This window comes from Protopterus annectens, chromosome 1.part0, assembly GCF_019279795.1.
Source record: "Protopterus annectens isolate FY-2018-M chromosome 1.part0, PAN1.0, whole genome shotgun sequence".
Classification (NCBI taxonomy): Eukaryota; Metazoa; Chordata; order Ceratodontiformes; family Protopteridae; genus Protopterus; species Protopterus annectens.
Genome location: NC_056725.1, coordinates 1,325,752,839 through 1,325,776,480, shown reverse-complemented (window position 1 = coordinate 1,325,776,480; position 23,642 = coordinate 1,325,752,839). Strand labels below are relative to the sequence as shown.

The following is a 23,642-nucleotide window of genomic DNA, read 5'->3' as shown; positions in this document are numbered from 1 at the left end:
ACTCAGTACAACCATGTCACTGGTTGCATAGAGGCTGCTGTACTTAGCAAAAGTAAGCCCGGGGAGAAAAAAAACAGAAACAAATTGCCCTAGTGGCATCACAAATTGAACAGGATATATCATAAAAGGAAAAAAATGTGGCAAAAAATCAGGCAACTAAGGCAAAGCCACCTCTGAAGTTAATATGGCTCTCCAGGTGAAAGATAACCATAAGGCCTTCTTCAGCTACGGCAGAGACCTCAAGGGCAGCACACCGCAATGTGTTAATGTGATACCAAGCCCGTTAGCAAACAAATTCAGTTCCAGTTTTACCCCCTCACCCCCAACTATCTCCCACAAAATACCCTCAAACATAACCCCTCCAACTATAACTAGGGAGCAAATAATTGCTGCACTCTCTAAAGCCAAGACCATAGCCTTAATGGGTCCCAATATCATCTGAGGATGCCGCCTGAAAATTCTAAAATAGGACTTATCAGGATCCATGGAGTTACTATATAACTATAGTCTTAAAACAGGCTTTGTGCCATGTGAATGGAATACAGCGATGACCATCGCCCTTCATAAGGGAAGACCTTCAGCAGATCCTGGGAACTACAGATGCATTAGTCTGTCTAGTCTTATTTGCAAAAATCATGGAAATCATCAAGGAGAAAGGAAACATCTGACGCTGGATCCATCCCAGTATGGCTTTGTCAAAGGAAGGTTATGTTTACTGAATCTGGTGGAATTCTTGAAAAGGTCACTAAGGCAATGGATGAGGGGAAAGTGGTGCATACTGCCTACCCAAATCTGGCACAATACCTCACTCGAGCACTGTGAACAAACTTAAGAAACTAGGTATAAACCCCTTTACAACACGCTGGACAGCTAGCTGGCTCACTGATAGAACCCAGGAGGTTAGAACCAGTGAGGTCACCTCCAGAAGAGTCCTGTCATCAGCGGAGTCCCCCCAGGGCTCTGAGCTACGCTCACTCCTCTTTGGCTTCTACTTCTCTGATGTCAAAGCCAATGTCAAAGGCCTCTGATTAACCAAGTTCTTAGATGATTGCAAACTGGGAGCAGTCAGTGAATCCCCTCAAGATGAGAACACCCTTTGGGGAGGTCTAGCACAGACAAATGCTTTGTGCCAAAGCCATGGCTTAAAACTCAATATCAAGAATCACATTACAGTACCTTTTGGGAAGTTGGCCACCCAGTTTAACTATGGCACCAATAAATGACCTCTAAAAGTTGATTAGTCAAGGATCTGGGAATTCATGTAGACAATAACCTAACCTTCAACCAACATGTGTTTTAAGTAATAAGAAAATCTTTCTTTGTTGATCAACGTATAAGCAAGGGCATGGAATCTAGGTCCAGAGAGGTTATTTTACCAATTTACTCAGCCTTCATAGAGTATAATGCCCCCTTTGGTATGTACCGGACTAGAAACATGTAGGAACTGAAACATCTGCAATGGTTCCTTACAAAAATGTTACAGGGAATAAACACAATGTCCTATGCTAATCGCCTCAAAGCCTGGTCTCTTTACTCGTTATCATACAGACTTCTAAGTGATCTCTGCCTGGCATACAAGGCATCCCCAAACCCTGATGTGATGGACTTTCTGCACATTTGCAAAACAAATAGCATCAAAACTACTAGAGTAAAAGACCTAAATTTTGCTTGCTACATAAACAGAAAATGTTGGACAGACAGATGCAGTTCTCAGAGAATTCACGTTCTATGGGACATCCATCTGAAGCACAGTTTCTCCCCTTTTGTGTTTAAGCGCAACCTGGACCACTGGATGGGAAATCAAAAAATTCACCACCTGGTCTGGTACTCGTATCTCTGATGGACAGAAGCACTCAGTAAATCACCCCTATGTACATCAAGTTTGTGGGTCAAATTTGGGGTGCACTGCTAGGCCCTAGAGGTTATTAGCCTAGTATACACCTATGAACTCTACCTCAAAGTGACTTACTATGTCAAGTATAACAAAAAGCAATCACATGAGACAACCATCTGAAAATATTCTGCTTTAACAATGGTTGTCCTTTCCTCTTACCAACATAAGAGAAACAGCTCATCAGATATCATAAAGAAATGAGTTTTATTTAGGTAGTATCTGAGCTGCCAGGGGATATCCGGTGTGAAGAATCTTTTCTCCCTTGTTCTTGTGTTCATAGAATAAGACGGGGAGATTAACAGTCTAGCCAAAGGTAAACTACTGAGACCACATTAGGCAAAAAAGAAGGGTGAGTTCTCAAAGAAACCAGTGTCCATTATTATTTTAATAATGATTGAATAATGGGTGTTGAGAAGGTATTAAATTGATGCATGCATTTTTGGTTAATTTAACTGGTCTGAAGAAGCGAGCTTGGTACTCGCGAAAGCACTTACTGATATTTAATACATATGAGTTTTATACCCTGGCCGTGTTTTGGACTGAACACTTTTTTGGATAATTTATAGTTCTTATTATAGTGTACGTTTATCTTATTTGATGGTGTACACAGTGCTTTGGGATAATCTCTGTATAGCCTAGCCCAGTTTTTGTACCTTTGGAAATATGCAAATTCTCTCCAAGTTCCTACTACTGAATTCACATCACCCATACCAAATATTTTCATAAATTTCTTCAAAAATATATATTCCTTTCTTGGCCCCCCAATCAAATTTTAGTCCCCACCTACAAGTAATATTCCCTGCTGAAAGTTGATTATTTCTCCCAGAATTTTCTTAAGCTCCATTACAGCAGTTTTAGGTGTAATTTAAATACGTCAGTGTAATCCTCCCCCCTTGTCAGTAGCCCCTTACTACTACAATCTACCATTACTATCTTTTTCCTTTGTATTACTACTGGAGCTCCTCTAGCAATTAAAAAAGTACTCCCTTTTTCCTTTGCCCCAGATATTCTGCTTAATAACCATCCTGAAATCCTTTCTTTATCAAATTCACATGCTCGGTTCTTTCCAAACGAGTCTCCTGTGACACTGCTATTTGCACTTTTCATTTTTAAATATAGTTCACCTCTCTTTCTTTTTTGTACATAACCTGTGAGACTATTCATTTAAAGATAATATGGAAAGTGCCGTCATTATGTTAAGAAGTTATTATTTCCACCTGTTCTGTACAACAGATATTTTTTTAAATGTCTAGTTTCAGCTTTTGTGTTAAATGCAAACACTAATGTTTGGCAGGTTGATCTTTTATACAGTTGTTTCTTGTCATAGCCATTTGAACCTATGTATCATCTTACAAAACTTTTTTTAATGAAAACACTTAAACACAACCTCAGAACAACCCCACAACCTATTAACCTAACACAAATACACAAAACCATCTACATCTTCAAATAATTAAGTTTAACCCTCCTAATAGGAACAACTGTCCTAGATCGACAGCTACACTCAAGAGGCTTGAACTGACCTACAATGAAGGTTATCCATGCTATGATGCATGCTACAGACTATGCTTCTACTTACAGTAGGAGTTGTCTGTTTTTGTCTCATCTTTATTCCTCTTTCAGATGTAGAAAACAACTTGAATTCTTTCAGAAAACATTATTGTTTAGCCGCTGAAAAAATAGCACTGTTTTTATCACTCATCAGTTTGTATACATAGAAACATAAGAACTACATAAACAGTTGCCTTCAGCTGCAAGCTACTCATATTCTACAGTGAACATTTATTTGCTAGAGAAAAGCTTTTCATTATATTCAGTGATCTTTTATTTACTTGCTTCCCCTTAAAACATGTTAAATCAAGCAAAGGGCCTCAATTCAGCCATTCTCCTATGCAAAAGAAAATAAAAAGCATATCAGTTTTACTTATATCATGCTCTTTGTCCAGGCTTTCTTCTTTAACATTGGAGTGCCTACATTTCTTACAACTGAACTAAATGAAAGAAAGAAAGTTGGGACAAAGGGCTCCTGTTTACTTTAGTATCCTACACACAAACAAAAAAATGAAAAATATTTACTGTACTTTGTAGCATGGAGTACATGTTGTCTTTTAAAAAAATACTGTTAAGAACAGACACTGTTTTACTTACAGTTAGCCCTTTCCTTCCTTTTCCCCTCTCAACGTTCTAACAATGACATGAAGTAGGGCATATGATCTGGAGTCCCATAAAAGTTTAACAAAGTCAAACAAGTCCAATATTTCTAGGTTTTCTTATTACACCATATCTCACAAATGTGATTTGATGCTTTGTAATCCCCCATTTATTCATTAATTTCCAAGTTGCTGGTTTTCTTCCTGTTGATCTCCATCTCCCAAATCCAGTCTCAAATACATTACTAATGTACTCTTGGTTCTTCTAGTCAACTCCTGTGCTTTTTTTCTGTCTCAAGCATTTTCCTTTGGAATATTGAAAAATATTTCACTGGCATAGTCTCCCTACAAGCCTTATTATCAGAAGAAGAAGTAGAATCTTCTGTTTGAAAGCTCACTTTTTGCTGGACAAACTTTTGTATTTTCTCCTTAGCATGTTCTGCATCAAAAAATGGCTTGTGACCATCCAGGAAAAATATTCTGAAAATAGCTGGATGTAACAGCTTGAATCTTACACCTGCTTCTCAACATTCCTTGATTGCTGGAATAAATTTACTCCTCTTCTGCTTGGTGTACAGTGAGTAATCATTTTCCATAAACACTCTACTGTATTACTGTATCTAACTTTTAGTACATCCTTCTGCCACAGTTTCGTCAAAATCAACTCTTTCTGCTGGTATGATTGCATCTTTACTTTTAGAGGTCTTGGCTGCTTTCTCATGGCCAGGTTTGGAGCATACACACGATGTGCATGTTCAATTAATAATTCCAGCCTAGTTGCTTATTTGTGCTTTCATAAAACAAATATAATCTGTTGCTTCCAGTTTCTCTGGTACCACAGAAAATCTCAGGTTTCCCCTATGTGCTTGGTCCTCTAATTCCACCATTTTTGAAACATCTCTTTTTGAGCAATCCCATACTCAGACAGCATTTTCTTCACTTCGACCTCTGATTTTTGCAGTTTTATCAGCTCATCTGAATATCTGTTTAGAGAGTCTTCCATTTCTTTCCAGCCTTTTGTTTTTTGAATTGGTATACACCTTCAGTGTTTTGTTTACTGTAATCAGCTCTCAGCACAGTTCTTCTCTAGAGTATCATGTACCAAAGCTGGACAATGAACTACTTTTTGTTGAACAGTTGAAGGATTCTTCCTAGCCAGTGTTTTCTCCTCACATTTTGTAATTTATTTTCTTTTGTGTTCTCTAAATTTCTTCTTTGCTGGCATCCAGGCAGTGCACTTACTATCCAGTAACCGAAATTTGCTCCCAAAACACAAATTCACTGTCTCTTTCTTCTGAGTTTCCGTTTTCATGCTAGGAGAGTTGAAATTAAGTTGCTACTCAGTATACAGCCATCTTGGAAGCCCTATTTTAAAATACTCCCAGTGTCATGAGAAGCAGATGTTAAACAGGCTTTCAAAGAACTTTTCTTACATCAGATAAAGGAAGGTTAATGGTTAATTTTACCTTTTAAAAATATGCAAAATGTAAAAACCAACATATGAGCTTGATGGTTTAAAATCCTGAAAATTATGATATCAGAAGAATGTACTTTCTTCCCCAACTTGTCTAAAGATTTCCCATTTTTGGCACAGTGAATTGGGTTTAGCAGAAGTAATTAGTTTAGCAGTAACACTTCTGACTACAGAAATTAGTGCTGGATCTGCTTTAGGGTTGAACACAAACAGCTGAGTCCCAAGGTACCCTAAATAACCTGTCAGACTTCTTGGGGGCAGGAGGTTGACTGCCAGGCACACTAGACCTAGTGAGAAAAAAAATTATCTAAAGCTGACAAAACAGGAAAATAGCTGCAGATTTAAGCATATCAATCTGTAACAAAACATAATACATTTTCTGTGCAATAAGAATTTCATTTGGCTCCCACTGTAAAAAAAAAATATATATATATATATATATATATATATATATATATATATATATATATATATATATATCAATATATTTCATCTTAGATCAAGTCTCAGAAACAGATACATCTTCAAGGGTGAAATATGCAGCCATATTTTCTTCAAAATCAGAATGTTCAGATTAAACACAAAAATCCTAAGTACAACTATCCTGCTGCAATGTCTGCTCTTCTGACTGAAATTCAAAGACAGAAAGAGTGGAACACTATTTTCTTGCGTGAAGTAGTAGTAGGCAAAGAAAAGGCAGCAATGAGTTCCTTAGCAAATTCTTCCTGTCCATAGAAATACAAAAAGACAATGGCAACATTTTCTCACTATGTTCACTTTTCTTGGGAAACACCCTGGAAAATGACCAACCACCCTGGAAAATGACAAACCCTCAGTAGGTATACTCTTCCCAGATTCAGGTTTCCTATCCCGGCCAAGTGAAAAATCTTCACCTGTACCTTCCTCTGAAACCAATAAGAATGACTCTCCCTTGATCACCATGAGAATCCCTACACTCGCAGAGGAGAAGGCTATTCCCTAGGTCATTGGTGACTGTGGGTATAACACCAGAGAGACTAGGACCAGTCTGAGGAACCAGGAGAACCCACAGCAAAGTCAACCACCAGTGGTTGAGGCACAACAGAAGCTGGCATGACACCCAAAGACTCCCTTACCATTTTTTTATTGCAAACAGTGGAAAGGAAATCCTTGGAGAGTGGCCTCTCTGCCCCACACATTCACTGAGAATGATGCCTCAAAGATGGATAACACAGCCAGGAAGAGTCGGTAAAAGAAAGTAGAGAACAAGTGGTACCATGGTAAATAAACCACTGACAGTTCCCCACAAACAGAAAAATCCTGCCTCAAATACACAAAAGTACAGTTGTGTACACTTACCATAAATGTAGATAGATGTTTGAGTGTATTCACTGTTGCAGTCCTCACATTTGGGTTATCCACTTGCAGAAGCCCTCAGTCGGCTTGATTATCGAAGTGTTGGGTCCTGTGTTGGTTGCTGTCTCATCTTCCATGACGTCAGGTAGTCAGGGGTATAAAGCATGCAGATGACGCCATTACAACATTTTTTTCTTGCCCCAGATGTCAGGTGTACCCCTAATGGGAAGCAATTAAATATGTATACAAGGTTATACCTCCAACAAAAAAAACAAATACATCAAAAGGCTTTTAAGCATAGTAAAAAGAAATAGAGGTATAGTCAAAACAAGTCAAGGGGCTGGAGGGATGGTAACCAGGACTGCAACAGTGAATATACTCGAGCATCTACATTTATGGTAAGTGTACACAAATGTACTATGTTCTTCATGTTTCACTGTTGCAGTCATCATATTTGGGTAGATTCCCAAAGCTAAGGATGGGAGAAGGAATTTAGATAGTATTAGGACCAGCTATAAGGTCATGCAAGATTGCAGTGCCAAAACCACCTCTGGATTTAGATTATGTACAGAACTCCAGGTAGCGGCTACTAGGATGTCCCTGGTAGGGACTCCTCTGAGAAAGGCTGTAGAGCTAGATGCAGCCCTGGTTGGATTTGGTCTTATCCCCTGAGGGATAGGTTTCCCATGGTGCTTATAGCAGAAATGAATGCAATGGCCTATCCATTTAGAAATGGTTTGCTTTGAAATGGCTTTCCCCTCTGCCCCTGCAGCAAATGCCACCCGCAGCTGTTCAGATTTCCTGAGAGGTTTAATCCTGTCCAAGAAAAATCTAAGTTGTCTAATCACATCTAAGGAGTGCAGTATCAGTTTCCCTTTGTTCTGTGGATTAGAAAAGAAGATTGGCAAATGAATAGACTGATTAAGAGCCACACTGAATGCCACCTTGGGCATGAAGGAGGGATTGGTCCTGAGGGACACCTGTCTGCATGAAAGATGATGAAAGGCTCCACTGCCATAAGGGCCTCTAATTCAGACACCCTTCTTGCTGAAGTGATGGCTATAAGGAAGGCTGTTTTCCAAGAAAGGAATTTCAACTCTGCATTTGCAGCTGGCTCAAAAGGAGGTAGAGTAAGTTTTTCCAATACAAAGTTAAGGTCCCAGGCTGGAATAGGGACTCTCCTGAGTGGTCTTAAGTTTTTGGCCCCTCTGAGGAACTGCTTGAGCAGTGGATGAGAGAAGAGGGTGGTTTCTGTGTTGTAATGAGCTGAAATGGCTGAGGCATGAATTTTGATGGAGGAAAAAGAAAGACCCTTGTGAAGCATCTCAGTTAAGTATTGAAGAATCCGAGGTAAATTGGGTGCTGCTGTGCACATCCACTGAGTTTGGTTCCAGGAACAGAATCTTTTCCATTTTTCAGCATAAGATTTTCTAGTACTAGGCCTCCTTGCCTCCAAAATGACATCCAACACTTGTTTACTGAGGGATGGTAACGGAGAGATCAGGTAATTAGCCAGGCTGCCAGGTTCAGGGTTTGAAGCTGAGGGTGCAGAATCTGGCCCTTCTGCTGGGACAGCAGGGTAGGGGTCTGAAGCAGGAGCCATGGTGCCAGCAGTGACACACTGCGCAAGAGGGGGTACCAGTGTTAGCGTGGCCAGCCTGGTGCAATCAGTATCGTCCTTGGTTTGTCCTGTTTGATCTTTAGTAATACTTTGGAGAGGAGAAGCAGAGGAGGAAAGGCATCAACTGATAGATTATTCCAGGTGAAGGACAGGGTATCCACTTTCTAATCTTGCTTGTGGGGAGTCTTTGTGCAGAATTTTTCCAATTGGTAGTTCTGGGGGGAGGCAAACAGGTCTATCTCTGGGCTCCCCCATTTGTTTATCAACATGTTGAATGTCTTCGGTTCCAGCTTCCACGCGTGTGGGTCCATGAGATTTCTGCTTAGATCGTCTGCCAGTGTCTTTAGCTTTCCTGGCAGGAATTGAGCCTGTAGGTGCACTTGGTAGTTCAAGGCTGTGTTCCACAGAGCCATGGCTAGTCTGCAGAGAGGGTATGAGTGGGTTCCCACCTGCTTGTTTATGTACCACATAACAGTGGTGTTGTCCATCTTTACCATTAATTGTCCTGGAAGAATGTGGTCCTTGAAGGCTGTCAGAGCATTCTGTACAGCTAACATTTCTTTTTGATTGATATGCAGGTGTATTTGACTTGGGTTCCATTTGTTCTGAATGCACCTCCCTGCCAAGTGAGCCCCCCATGCATAGTCTGATGCGTCTGTTGTTAGGGTTTGGGTGGCAGGGGGTAGAGTGAATGGCAGTCTCTTGTTTTGGTGACAGGCCTCTGCCCACCAAAGGAACTGTAGGCAAGGTATGATAGGAATCCTTGCTTCTAGATCCTGAGAATGTTGACTCCATAGGCTTTTTAGATACTATTGCAGTTTCCTGCAGTCTTGCATATGGAATTAGGAGAATGCAGGAGGACATGATCCCCAAGTCTTGCAGTGCTTGTCTTGCAAACAGCAGGGTCTTCGTGGCCATTAGTTTGAAGTAAGCTGTCAAATGAACTTTTTTCTCTGGCATGAGGAAAGCCATCTGGGAAGTTGTGTTCAAGCTTGCTCTCAGTAATACAATTTGTTGGCAGGGTACCAGATGTGATTTCTTTTCGTTTATGGTGTACCCCAGAGAAGTTAGCACTTTTTGTACAAACACCAGATGATTCAATAGCATGTCCTGGCTTTCTGCCTGAATTAGACAATCGTCCAAGTATGGGTACATTTGAATATTTCTTTGCCTGCAAAATGCAATGGCTGGAGCTAGGCACTTTGTGAATACCCTGGGCGCAGTAGATAAGCCAAAGGGCAGTGCAGAGAATTGACAGTGCATGAAGCCTGCTTTGAAGCGTAGGTATCTTCTGCAAGATTCCCTGACTGGGATGTGCAGGTAGGCTTCCTTTAAATCCAGTGTTGCCAACCAGGAATCCTTGCCTAGCATAGGAAGCAACTGGTGAAGAGTTAGCATCTTGAAATTTGGGATCACCTAAAAAGTGTTTAGGATAGAGAGATCCAGGATAGGACACCAGGAGTTGTCTTTTCTGGGCACCAGAAAAAGTCTTGAGTAGAAACCTTGTCCCCTTTCCTCTTCTGTAACAGTTTGAATAGCCCATATACTTAGAGAAAGAACTTGCTTTTGAGCCTCTGCCCACTGACTTAGGCGTAGATCTGGCCAACCGTTTGGGGTTGGTAAAGTGTGGAAGTGGAATCTGTATCCTTGGGAAACTATATTTAAAACCCATTTGTCCGGGGCAATGAGTTCCCAGTATTTTGCCTGCAGAGGAATCTTTCCCCCTAAAGGAGCATTGAGACAGTTTATCATAAGGGGCAGTCTTACTACTCCCTGCTTTGGAAGTGGGAGCCCCCCATTGCTTAGTCCTGTGCATACCTTGGGACTGAAGCCTGAGTGTTCTGCTGGTTCTGGGTTTGGACTGAGAAGGCCTGGAAAAGGCAGGAAAGGACCAATTCTTAGAGGGCCAATGCCTACTAAATCTTGGAGGCTATACTTGCAGGAAATCTTTAACAGTTTGCATAGATTTAGCTTTTTACTCCATCTTTTTAAGTACTACTTCTGCTTTGTTGCCAAACTGGCGGTCCTGGTTTAAGGGAGCATCCAGCAATTTAGCTTTAACATGATCTGGCAAAGATTGCTCCTTAAACCAAGCATGCCTTCTAAGTACAGACCCAGTAACAGCAGCCCTGCAAGATGCCTCTAGTGAATCAAAAACACATTGCAAAGTATGTTTTCCAACTTGTTCAGCAGAATGCATTAAATCCTGTAAATCCTTATTTTCAGCACAGTCAGGAACCAACATCATTTTCTGTTTAAGCAATCCAATAATATGCTGCCAATACTTTAACATATGAAACTGGCAGTTTAAGGCCCTAATGGCCAAGGTTGCAGAAGTGTATACATTCTTACCCCATCTATCCAGTGCACTGGAATCTCTATCAGAGGGGGTAGGATTTTTGGCAGTAGTAGCCTTAATGCCCTTGGGTCCCTGTGAAATGGTCTTGGGATCCGCAGTAGGATTTTAAAGAGGAATTTGTGAAAGTCAGGAACCCTGCAATATCTATCAGGTTTTCTGGGAGCATGAGGTAAGGAGTTAGGGGCCAAGCTAGACTCCGAAAAGGCATCATCTACAATGTCTAGTACAGGGGGGATAGCTAAAGGCCTGTGTTGGGGCAGGAGTAAGAAATCCCTAAGCCTCTTTTTAGAATCAGAGTAATTCTGGTTTTCCCAATGAAAATGCTCCCTAAGAGTATGCAAGGTTTCACCAAAAGAGAAATCCTCTGGAGGGGAAGCAGATGGAATAGAGTCCTCTGCATCAGAATCCTCAAAGGTAGATAAGGGTAAATCCTAGTCATCAGAGGAAACAGAAATTTCAGAATCCTGATCAGAAGAATCATAAGAAAATTCAGTCCTAGGTCTCTTAGAGGGAGAAGGTTGGCTTCCCCTGATTAAAGTAATAAGGTCTTCAGCCATTCTTATAATTTGTTTTTTAGTCACAGAGGCCTGACCATGTGGTCTGGGCGTCGGTTTTCTAGGCATGGATCGAGTTTTAGGCCTTGAAGAAAAAGATGGCGTTGGTTTAATATGCAAGTCAGTAGGCCTGAATACACCCTCAGAAGCCGGTGCCTGCACAGCAGCTCCAGACCCATCCAAGGTAGAGACATCTGCAGGTTCCACAGTTGAAGCATCTCGTGGCATACCAGTCTCCGAATGGGTCTCAGTAGAGGCCTGCGAATCTGAAGTAGCAGGTATCATGGGCTGCAAAAGCACCTCACTGAGTACCGACAAACTGGCGATTAGCTTAGGAGAAGCTTCGTCAGCAGCTGTCTCTGTTTTTATCTTTGCGTTTTTTTCGGAATGTCAGTAGTCAGGTGGCTTACCGAATCCATATCTGGATAACTGAACTGAGTACCAAAATATTTAGAAGCGTAAATATACCGACGACGAATAGTTCGTTGTTTAAATAAGGCACAACACCGACAGCGAGGTACGTCGTGGTCAGGGCCTAGGCAAGGAATAACAGTACGAGTGAAAATCTTTATGAGGTATTTGCTTTCTACAAGAAATACAATTATTGACTTTTATTGACATCGGTTTAAAGCAAGAAAATGTTTCCCCAACGGGGTACTTAGCTTTAGTTGAAGACTTCGGTTCTGAAACTCAAAAACAAAAATTTCAGGAGTCTGGCACCGCACGGCAAGAAAGACTGGTGTAATGGCGTCGGCTGCATGCTTTATACCCCTGACTACCTGATGTCATGGAAGATGAGACAGCAACCGACGCAGGACCCAAGACTTTGATAATCAGGCCGACTGAGGGCTACTGCAAGCGGATAACCCAAATGTGATGACTGCAATAGTGAAACACGAAGAACATCCAGTAAAACCTGTAGGAAAAAATATGTTATTTACTTTATTTACTTAATTTATTTTTTTTGCAGTAAAAAAAATGCACACACAAACTTGCACAAACTCCCTTAAAAATGCAATGGCAGACACAAAAAAATCTGTTTCCAAGCAAACACAGCATTTTAGTCAGAAAACACGTTTCCTCAGAAAAATAGTTACAGTGGAAGTTTTTCACCAGCTTTGAGGATCTGCTAGTCTATGAGGCCTGCAGAAGGAGCATACTTTGGCAGCAAAATAAAACCCCTCTGATTAATTTTACGCACTGACTTTAAATTGGAGATTCCCTCAAGCTCCAGATATTTACAGCATGTTGAAGGGTGCCCTTAAGCTCAGAAAGGTGGACAATCACTGGGGTAAGACCCAAACAGCTTAGGCTACTGTCACAGTGGTCTAAATATTGAACATTATTTTTGGGACTGTAACAGGATGGAAACACTGGGAGGGCAAATGGCTATAACCAGGAAATCCTGCTTCTGAGCTGGAACACAGGATCTGAATTGCCCAAATATAGCAAGGCCTTACAAAGTTTAATGTTCATGTTTGGAGCTTACCGGTTCCTGTGAGAACCAGGGCCGATTAATGGGTGAGTGGATTTGAGTAAACCTCAGATTGGGTTCTGGAGTAGCAGCTGGATCCAGTGTCCTTTTCCTCAAGTTATCTGACTTGTCTATCTCCCCCTCTTTCTCTCTATTTTTTTCTTTCAACTTAAACTTTTCTGTCTCTTTGGTGTTCTTAAATTTGCTGGCTGGAAAAGGTGAAGTAGAAGCTGCCATCTCAGAAGAATCCCCTTAAAGATCAGTTTTTCTTTTCTTTACTCTAAGCTTGACATGGAGTTTCCAGGCGTTTTGCCCCCAGGCAGTAAATAAATGTTTGGTGAGGATCTTGTGGGGGCAGTTTGTGCCCACACTCAACACATTTTTTTAGAACTGGACATGTTGGACCGTAAACAACAATTTGTAACTACAGTCTAAAACAACCTACACTCAAAGGTCAAAAACTGCAGATACAAAGAACAGCACTGCACACTAAGAAGTACAAAAAAAAAAAAAAAAAAAAAAAAAAAAAAACGGGCCCCCAGCTCAACTGGGAATATTCAGGAACTATTCTAAGGCTACCTCATGCTATTAAGTGAGAAACTGGCAAAATATCAAGCCCCTATAAACCCTGAGAACACTTCTACCTAGGCAGAACTGTTCACAGAAACCCTGTACAAGCATGTTAATAGCTGCACAGAGGCAGCTGTACCCACCAGGAAGAATACAGAACTAACTAAAAAAACAAGCCATCCTGGTGGAAACACAAAATTAATTGGATATATAACAGGAGGAAGAAAATCATGGCAAAAATTAGGAGGTGCAGAACCCAACAGGATTAAAGCACTCTCAAACTAAACAAACAACTCAGAGGACAAATAAAGTCTACCAAAGCCAAATTTGAGGTAAGTTTGGCCTCCCAAGCCAAGGACAACCACAACGCATTATTTAGCAATGTCCACAACCTCAAAGAATATAACACACAGTTGTGTGCAGAGCTCATTGTAAACGGAGCCACCTATACTGAGCCAGAAGATATAGTAAACCTCCTGACTGATAAATTCAGCTCCAACTTTACTCCCCTCTCCCCCTCAACCTTCTCTCAGGAAATATCAAATGTAACTCCCCCTATCACTAGGGTACAGGTCCTTAATGCTCTCTTTAAGACCAAGAACACTGCAACAATGGGCCCAGGCAATATCCAAGGACGCCTTCTAAACAGATTAAAACATGCCTCATCATGGCCTCTGGAATTAACTATTTAACCGTAGCCTCCAAACAGACTTTGTGCCTCATGAATGGAGAAAGGCAACAGTCATTCCTCTGCACAAAGGTGGGCCATCTACAGACCCTGGAAACTACAGACCCATAAGTCTCACTAGTCTTATATGCAAAGCCATGGAAAGAATCATCATGGAGATGATCAACAGAGATATAGTAAACCTCCAGACATTGAACCCTACCCAGTCTGGTTTCTTCAAGGGCAGATCATGCCTACTCAACCTGGTGGACTTCTATGAAAAGGTCATCAAAGCAATGGATGAGGGCAAAATTGTTCACACTGCCTACCCTGACCTGGCCATGGCATTTGACACAATACCCCACTCAGGCATTGTTGACAAACTCAAGAGGTCAGGTACAAACCCATATGTCACCCAGTCGATAGGCAACTGGGTCTCAGACAGGACCCAGGAAGTTTGAATTGGGGAGTCCACCTCTACAAAGAAGCCAGTCACAAGTGGAGTCCATCAGGGATCAATCCTTGGACCGCTCCTTTTTGGCACTGACTTCTCAGTAGTCAAGGCCAATGTCAGTGGTCTCCGGCTGACTAAATTTGCAGATGATTGCAAATTAGGAGCTGTCACTGAATCTCACACTGACACAAATATTCTCCAGGAGGGGCTGACACAGACAAACAATTGGTGTCAGAGCCATGGACTAAAACTAAATGCCACAAAATGGATAATAGTATCCTTTGGGAAGTCAACTAGTCCTGGTAACTATAATACTGACAACACACCTCTTAGAGCTGACCCAGCTGTCAGGGACTTAGGGACACAAAAATAGTAATCTTGCCTTTGATCATCACGTGTCTACAGTGGAGAGGAAATCATTCTATGCTGTGCAACTTATAAACAAAGGCATGGCATCTAAGTCCAAGGAAGTCATTGCTCCACTGTATTTGGCATTCATCAGACTTATCATTGAGTACAATGCCCCCTTTGGTACGTACCTAACCAGGCATATCCAACAACTGGAACGTCCACAGAGGTTCCTCACTAAAAGAACACAGGGTGTAAGTAATATGTCCTATGCAGACCACCTCAAGGCCCTATCCCTGCATTCCGTCTCCTACAGGGCTTTGAGGGGAAATCTATGCCTGCTATACAGGGCATTGTCAGACCCCACTCTGATAGATCTTCTGCATATCCACAAAACAAACAGTACCAGAAGAATCCACTCTAAAGACTTAACCCTTGTATGTATCCCACAGACTACCCCATCTATGGAACAGACTCCCCATCCATGTGAAGCAGAGTTCCTCCATAACCCAATTCAAGTGCAACTTGGACAATTGGATGGGAAACTGGAAATGCATCCCTGGTTTGGCACCTATGTCTCTAATGCAAACAGGTAACTTGCAAATGGTTCCTCTCCCGGGCCCATGCTTACACTTATCAAGGGTATCAGAACTTGTCAGAGATTTGGGATGCATGGCTAGGCTTAAAAAAGCCCTTGTGGTCATTAGCCTAGTAAACACACATGGACCTAAAACACTGGAACTACAAGCACTATACTATTGAAAATTGCTAAACACACTAATTTAACTACTATTTGTATTAACTACCCTATGAGACACACACAAAAAAAAAACATTATTCTATAGGGGAGGAGCAAGAAAAAGGATATAAAGTCTTTATGTAAAACAAAGTTCAATGGAACAGTCGAAGAGGCAACCAAAATCTTCAGCAGCAAATAAGATCCAAGGTGATTAAATGCAGCAAAGGGAGTTATGAGTAGAGGAAGAGATGGGAGCCATGAAGCCAGATCTCCTTAGTTGGTGCCGAGGTCAGATCCTGTTGATCTGACAACCACAGTTGAATCGGACGGAACTAGACAACATTGAATCCATGTATAATTACATGCCAAGTTCCACTACATTTAGTCCTGGAATACACAATGTTTTCATCTTTTTTTATGTCTGACGTTGGCGGTGAGAACAAACAGCTTTCAAAATTGGCAAATGACTGTAAAGCAGCAAGGTATTGCAATCTCAGTAAATAAGGTTACGGACATCTAAAATTATCAGGGTGTCAAACTTGAGGCAAACTAAAGCAGAATAAAAATCACTGTCATAAAAGTTCCAATTCTGCATTTTAGTAAACAAAAGGATATTGACATGCTCCTGACAAAAGACATCAAAAAAATATTTGGAAAGATATGGGCAGTAGTTCTGAATATAATTTTTAATTTCATCAAAAATTACTATTGTTACCTGAAAGAAGTGTTTTGGAATCATAAACAATCTGTTGAAAGATGCAACTACAATCGGGTCAGTGATACTTCTGATTCTTACTAATGCTATCAGGCCAGCCACTGAGTGCAATGTTCATCTTTGCATGCATATTAAAGAAAATGTCATCCATTCAGACACATTACAGAAAGAAAATAGAATGGCTTATCATCCATACATTGACCTTGAAGATCATCAACAAATATCACCAGATACAGAATTCTAAGCGGTGTCTAATACTGCTATAGAAGATCAATCAAGATGCAGATCTAACAGCATTATAAAATATAAATTACCAAGAATTACATAAAAAAGAAGTACATAATACATGGCTCATACAACAAGGCATAAAGGTAATTTAAAATCTATATTTTTTCAACATAATTTAAAAGTAAATTAGACAGCATTATGGATGATAAAACTATCAGCCAACAGGTTCAAGACACAAACTTTTAGATTCCCTTTTTTCCCCCACAAAGACTTGGACTTGTCATAAGTAACCACTGAAGATTACTCCTGGAAATGGTCAAAGCTAATATATTGTGCTTTGGTACATTCAAATGGACAGTTTTGCAGTTTACACTATCCATTATGTCTTACTGACTAATGAATCCATCCTATGAGACTGACATCCACCACACATTAAATGTTTGGCTACTTCACAATAAGCACTGCAATTACGAGCATCAGTCTCACCAACCAGTACCAGCAGCTACTACAGAAAAAGAAGAGCATGACATCTACATCACAGCTCCATCAGATAAACAATTTTATTAGTTGTCAGACAAACAAGATGATACAAGTATTAATACAGCTATACTTTTCTACTCACCTATTCCTGGATGCTCAGCTACAATGTTGACTCTATACTCTTTACAGAACAGTTGATAGGCAGACATGTTCTTCTTCTTTTTAGGCTATGAAAACAAAATGAAGAACTCAAAGAAGGAACTACAAAAAAAGGAAGCAGTTTCTATCCAGCATACATTATGCATTAAGCATCCCTGTATAATGGGAATGAAAGACTCTCCTTCATACTTATATAAAACAGATTTTACCAACTTTCTAATTGTAATTCAATAAAATGATTCAGCTACAGGTTAAATGGCTGTGTGTAAGGGGGCTTTCAAAGATATATGTTTTGATTCTTAAAGTGATGGTACTTACTCCTGTTTCTACTCAAGTTATTTACACTGTTAACATATGCATTTCCTGTACAAGTCCAGTTTATATCAGAAGGGATTTAATGTGCCTTGAAAGAAGTTCCATCTTACCAAGTTCCACCCCCTAATATCATTGTATTTGCTTCTGAAACTAACTGGGGATCTACATTTTTTCTGTTCTCCACGGAACTCATACCTTCTATACATAAACAGGTCCTTCTGTCTCCCTCATTTAAAAAAGGCCTACGTGGCCCATGTCACATAAGTGGCTGAATAGTTTTAAGGGTAATAGGAGAGTTCCAGACATCTACATGTCATGAGGTACACAGGAGTTCTACATAAATCATTCTGAATACAGACATCAAAAGCCATATCACATCTCTTGTCAATGTGGTATTTATTTAACTTCCTAACATGACATAGGTATCTGCCCTAGGGCATTTATAAGCCTAGCCAGAGTATGTTTGGCTTTCGCCACCCATTTTAAATTAATTTTGTTATGCCCTTTTTCGAGGTTAGTATACTGTGCCTCTGTCTAACAGTGACACAGAAGTGATACCGGGGTAAACCTACAATCTCCCATCCACTCATCAAGATTCCTCTTGAAGAGAGTCAATGAGGGACTCTGCCTAACCTGGACTGGGATTTTATTCCAGAGTGAAGGGAGCCTCTGGGTTATGAATCTGTCCCTCCAGCATGTCCTATTTATTTCAGTGCTGAGGTTCAAGTCTCTCGAGCGCGTAGCTCGATGGGATTTGGATTTTTTGAGGTGCAGCATGTCCCTTAATTCCGGGTTGGACATGCCTTTATACATCAGGCACAGATCGCCTCTGAGCAGGCGGTATACCACTATGTAGAGCTGGAGTTTCTTTAACCGGGCAGCATATGGCATCTGTTTGAGCCCTTTGATCCTCTTGGTGAGGTACTTTTGTGGTCTTTCCAGTTGCTGCAGGTGTTTGGTAAGGTACATCCCAAAAGGGGCATTGTATGGGCCTGATGAGGGATGAGTAAAGAGGCACGATGACCTCCCCTGATCTAGATGTGAATCCCTTCATGATTAGGTGGGCTATATAAAATGTTTTTCTAACCACTTTGGCCACGTGGTTGTCAAATGAGAGATTGCTATCAACTTGGGTCCCCAGGTCCCTAATTACTTCTTCTGTACTTAATGGATTACCACCTATGTGGTAATTTGTGAGCACTTTGTTTTTGCCAAAGGGGATGACTATACACTTTTTGGCGTTTAGCTTGAGGCCATGGCTCTGGCACCAGTTGTCTGTTGCTATGAGGCCCTTTTGGAGGATGCTTGTGTCGGCTGGAGAGTCGATTATGGCGCCCAGTTTGCAGTCATCTGCGAACTTGGTCAGCCACAGTCCTTCCATGTTGGCCTGTACCTCCGAGAAATATATACCGAACAAGAGAGGTCCCAGGACTGAGCCTTGTGGGACGCCACTTGTAACTGGTTTGGAGTCTGACATGGCTCCAGCAATTCTAACCATGTGGGTTCTGTCCTTGAGCCAGTTTTCAACCCATCTAGTGACATAGGGGTTTATATTTAAGCTGGTGAGCTTATCTATAATGCCCAAGTGGGGTATTGTATCGAAGGCTTTTGCGAGGTCCAGGTAGGCTGTGTGGACCACCTTCCCTTCGTCAATGGCCTTGGTGACGGTTTCAAAGAAGTTGACCAGGTTTAAGAGGCAGGATCTGCCCTTAAAGCTGAACTAGGTAGGATCCAGTGTTTGTAGGTCCCCAATATCTTTATTTATGAGGTCCATGATGATCCTTTCCATAGCTTTGCAGACCAAGCTAGTCAGGCTTATGGGGCGATAGTTTCCAGGGTCCGTTGAGGCACCACCTTTGTGGAGAGGGACCACTGTTGCTGTACGCCACTCTTTGGGTACATATCCTGTAGTAAGGCTGGGATTAAACAGTAGTTTTATGTTTGGGTTTAGCTCTTCTTGGAGTTCATGTAGGACGCAGCCCGGGACACCGTCTGGTCCCATTGATGCTGTGTTTTTTGCTTTGGAGAGGGCGGTTCATACCTGACCATCTGAAATGTCAGGGGGGGGCAGCACTCTGCTGGGATAGATATTTGCCCTTTTGGTGGGGGGGGGAGGAGTTTGCGCTGAACCTGTCAGCTAGGATTTTGGCAATGTCTGTGGGTTCGGTGTATTTTTTGTCATTTTGGACTAACTCTGAGCATATCTGGGAATTCCCACCCAGGATCCTAACATAACTAAAGAAAGCCTTGTGATTATCCTTAGTGTCCTGTGCAATTTTTCTCTCGAAGCTGGCCTTAGACAATTTTATGAGTGCCCGTAGTTTTTTGCTAATACTGATCAGAGATGCCTTCCCTTTTTGGGATTTTGCTCTATCATGTAGTAGCTTCCTCCTTCTATTATATAGTTTGTTTATGGCTGGGGTCCACCAGACAGGATGTCTGCCTTTGGAGGATTGGGTCTTGGTTTTATTTGGGATTGCATGATCCATGCATTCCTGAAGGTGTTCATAGAATGCATTTATAAAGGATTCTGCGGTCTGGGACATATTTTCCACAGGCCCGGGGGCTTTGAAGGATTCCACCTCGGTTTTGAAGAGTGTGAAATTTGCTTTAGAGAAGTTTTTCACTGTGGTTTTCTGGACAGGGGGTGGGGTCAGGATGTGAATATCCAGTTGGATTAGTTTATGGTCTGATCTTACCAGTGAGGGATACACTTCTGGTCTGGAGCATAGAGTCCCCATGTTGGTGATGATCAGGTCCAGTATGTTTTCCCCTCTTGTGGGAGTGGTAACAAGTTGTTCCATAGCATGGTGTTATAGTAGTAAAATATAGAACTGAAGAAAAACTTTGTCAAGAGTTTCTATGTTTGGATTTACAGATGCATAATTCTCAGTGGAAATATGGGTCAGCTGCAACTTCAGGGATTTCTTTTATTACAAGAAAATTTGGCAGAAAACTGGAAGATTTAGAAACAGTTATTTCTCACTAACATGGATTAGCTAAAGGTCTGCAGACATGCAGTGCACTGCATTCCTGTAGGTACCTGGAAAGGAATTTTCTGTCTGACCACCATGACGGAGCCATGGCACCTTTTTCGACTATTTGTGATTATTTGGTGGGATTTAATAGATATTTCCTTGTGTTCTGTTTTCATTGAAATACATACCTGATTTGTTTAAAGGTATTAGTAGATTATTCTCCTTTTTTTAGCTTTCTACCTCATTTTACGTTTTTAGCCGGGTGGGTTATTAGTCACATGACTGAAATTATTTTTTAAACTTTGTCAGTTCTGTTTAATGGGCTGAGGAAGACACACCAAGTCAAAGTTGGTCCTGTTTTTCCCTACACTGCAGAGTAATTTGTTTTCCATACTATGGCTGCTGCACACCAACTTTGTTGTTAGTAACTTAGAGGAAAGCCAGAGAGGTATTTAATAACTTTACTTTCCTTGAGGAGGAGAAAGATAAAGTAGCAGCATTAAGAGAAAAATACAGTAGCAAAATACAGTCGTAATTATTGCTAGTCCAGAAATGATCCATCATTATTAAACATCTGTTCATTCAACACAGCATAAGACAGCATACAGACGACAAGACGGACATGTTACTGAGTAAAACAAAGGTAAAAAGTACAGTTTTGTACCTACCATAAATGTAGATGTTCGAGGATCTCCATTGCTGCAGTCCTTACATATGGGTATTCCGCTGTCCACAATTGGCCCGAATACCAAAGGGCTAGAACCGGCGTCGGTCATCGGCGCCCAAGACTGACGTCAGTACGTGCCAGTACAAATGCGCATGACCGACGCCATAACCTCAGTCTTTCTTGCCTCAGACGTCAGAATGCAAAAAACACCACCCAAACCCCAACCTAAAAAGAAAAGGGGGGAAGGAGGGAGGGATTGGACTGCAGCAATGGAGATCCTCGAACATCTACATTTATGGTAGGTACAAAACTGTACTATGTTCTTCGTATCCCATTGCTGCAGTCCTTACATATGGGTAGAATCCCAGAGCAACGGAAAAAAGGGAGGCTGGCCAACTAAATAGCAGTAGGAGCTGCTAACATGCCCTGTAAGATTGCAGTGGCAAACCCAGCCCTAGACCTAGAATAAAGAGGTAAATGATAATGCTTTGTAAAGGTATGTACAGAACTCCAAGTAGCTGCCTCTAGAATGTCTTTAGTAGCTACCCCTCTCACAAAAAAGCAGTAGAGGTGGCCGTAGCCCTAGTAGAATGAGGCCTGATCCCAACTGGAACCTCCTTTCCATGATGAGAGTAACAAAAGCAATACAATGGCCAATCCACTTGGAAATAGTTTGTTTGAGACAGCTTTCCCTTGTGAAGTCAAAGCAAACAAAACAAATAATTGTTGAGATCTTCTGAACTCTTTGGTTCTGAACAAATAATACCTTAACTGCCTATGTACATCCAAAGAATGCAAAACTTTTTCCCCTTCATTTTGGGGGTCAGCATAAAAAGTAGGCAAATGTATAGATTGGTTCAATGCCACATTAGAAATCACTTTAGGCAGAAAAGTAGGATTAGTACGTAAGGAAACTCTGTCCTTGTGAAAAATCAGAAAAGGTTCCACTGCCATGAGGGCCTGTAATTCAGATACCCTTCTAGCAGAAGTAACAGCCAATAAAAAGCAGTCTTCCAAGACAACAACTTCAATTCAGCTGTAGCTGCAGGTTCAAAAGGAGGCAGAGTCAGCTTTTCCAAAACAAAATTAAGATCCCAGGTAGGAGTAGGAGCCCTCCGTGGGGGTCTTATATTCTTTGCCCCTCTAAGAAACTGTTTAACCAATGGATGTGAAAATAAAGGAGGGTCACAATCATAGTGAGCAGAAATAGCTGCAGCATGCACTTTTACAGAAGAGAAGGACAAACCCTTGTCCAATAAAATAGTCAAATATTGCAATGTACAACTCAAATTAGGCAATTTGACATCAAAGCCTTTAGCTGAACTCCAAAGAAAAAATCTCTTCCATTTATCAGCATAAACTTTTCGAGTACTAGGATGCCTGGCTTCCAAAATAACATCCAAAACTTGTTGAGGGAGCTGAAGGCCCTCCTTCTCTAAAACAGAATGCGCCAGGCTGTCAGGGGTAGGGATTGCACCCTGACATTGAGAAAATGATTGTTTTCCTGAGACAATAAGTGAGGAATATGAGGTAATGGCCAAGGTGTTCCATGAATTAAGCTCCTCAACAGAGGGTACCAATGCTGACGAGGCCAATCCGGTGCTATAAGGATCATGCAAGGTTTGTCCCTCCTGACTTTCAACAGCACCTTTGGAAGAAGAGGCAAAGGAGGAAAAGCATACACATGAAGGTTGCTCCAACTGAAGGATAGTGCATCTATTTTCCAGGCTTTTGGATGAAACAGCCTTGTGCAAAACAGTGGCAGTTGGAAATTCAGAGGAGAAGCGAACAGATCTATGTCTGGAGTTCCCCAAGCCCTGGTCAACTGAAGAAATACCTGAGGGTCCAATTTCCATTCGTGAGGATCCACAATCTGTCTGCTCAGAACATCTGCTAACGAATTTTGTGCTCCTGGCAGAAACTGTGCTCGAAGAGTGATGTGCAGATTCAAAGCAGTTTCCCATAACAGCATTGCTCGTCTGCAAAGAGGGTAAGAATGAGTTCCCCCCTGCTTGTTGATGTACCACATGACAGTTGTGTTGTCTGTTCGAATCAACACCAGTCCTGGTTGAAGTAGGCTCTTGAATCCTTCCAAAGCAAATTGAACTGCCAGCATCTCTTTCATGTTGATATGCAAGTGAAGTAGCTCTGGGGGCCAAAGGTCTTGAATCCATTTTCCTCTGAAATGAGATCCCCAGGCTGACTCCAAGGCGTCTGTCGTCAATATCTGACTTGCCTCTGGTTGGGTCACAGAGAGCCCCTTGTTTAGGTGACATTCCTGAGCCCACCACAGAAATTCTTTCTGAATGCAAGGTAGAATCCGAATGACAGTGTCCAAATCGTGGCTGTGTTGAGTCCAAACGCTTTTGAGATACCATTGTAGCTTCCTCATATGCAGTTTGGCATTGGGAAGTACTAGAATGCAAGATGCCATGAACCCCAAGGCTTGAAGGACTGTCCT

At 41.4% G+C, this 23,642-nt stretch overlaps 1 protein-coding gene across 2 annotated transcripts in view; it reads right to left on the bottom strand.

Moving 5' to 3' along the window:
* LOC122797858 (HMG domain-containing protein 4-like) overlaps positions 1–23,642 on the bottom strand; it is a 1,182,248-nt gene that overhangs the window by 812,872 nt on the left and 345,734 nt on the right. For both annotated transcript variants that reach the window (XM_044066383.1, XM_044066391.1), the window contains exon 3: positions 17,205–17,289. In XM_044066383.1, the coding sequence (XP_043922318.1) occupies positions 17,205–17,289 (85 nt within the window). The remainder of the gene's footprint in view (positions 1–17,204; positions 17,290–23,642) is intronic.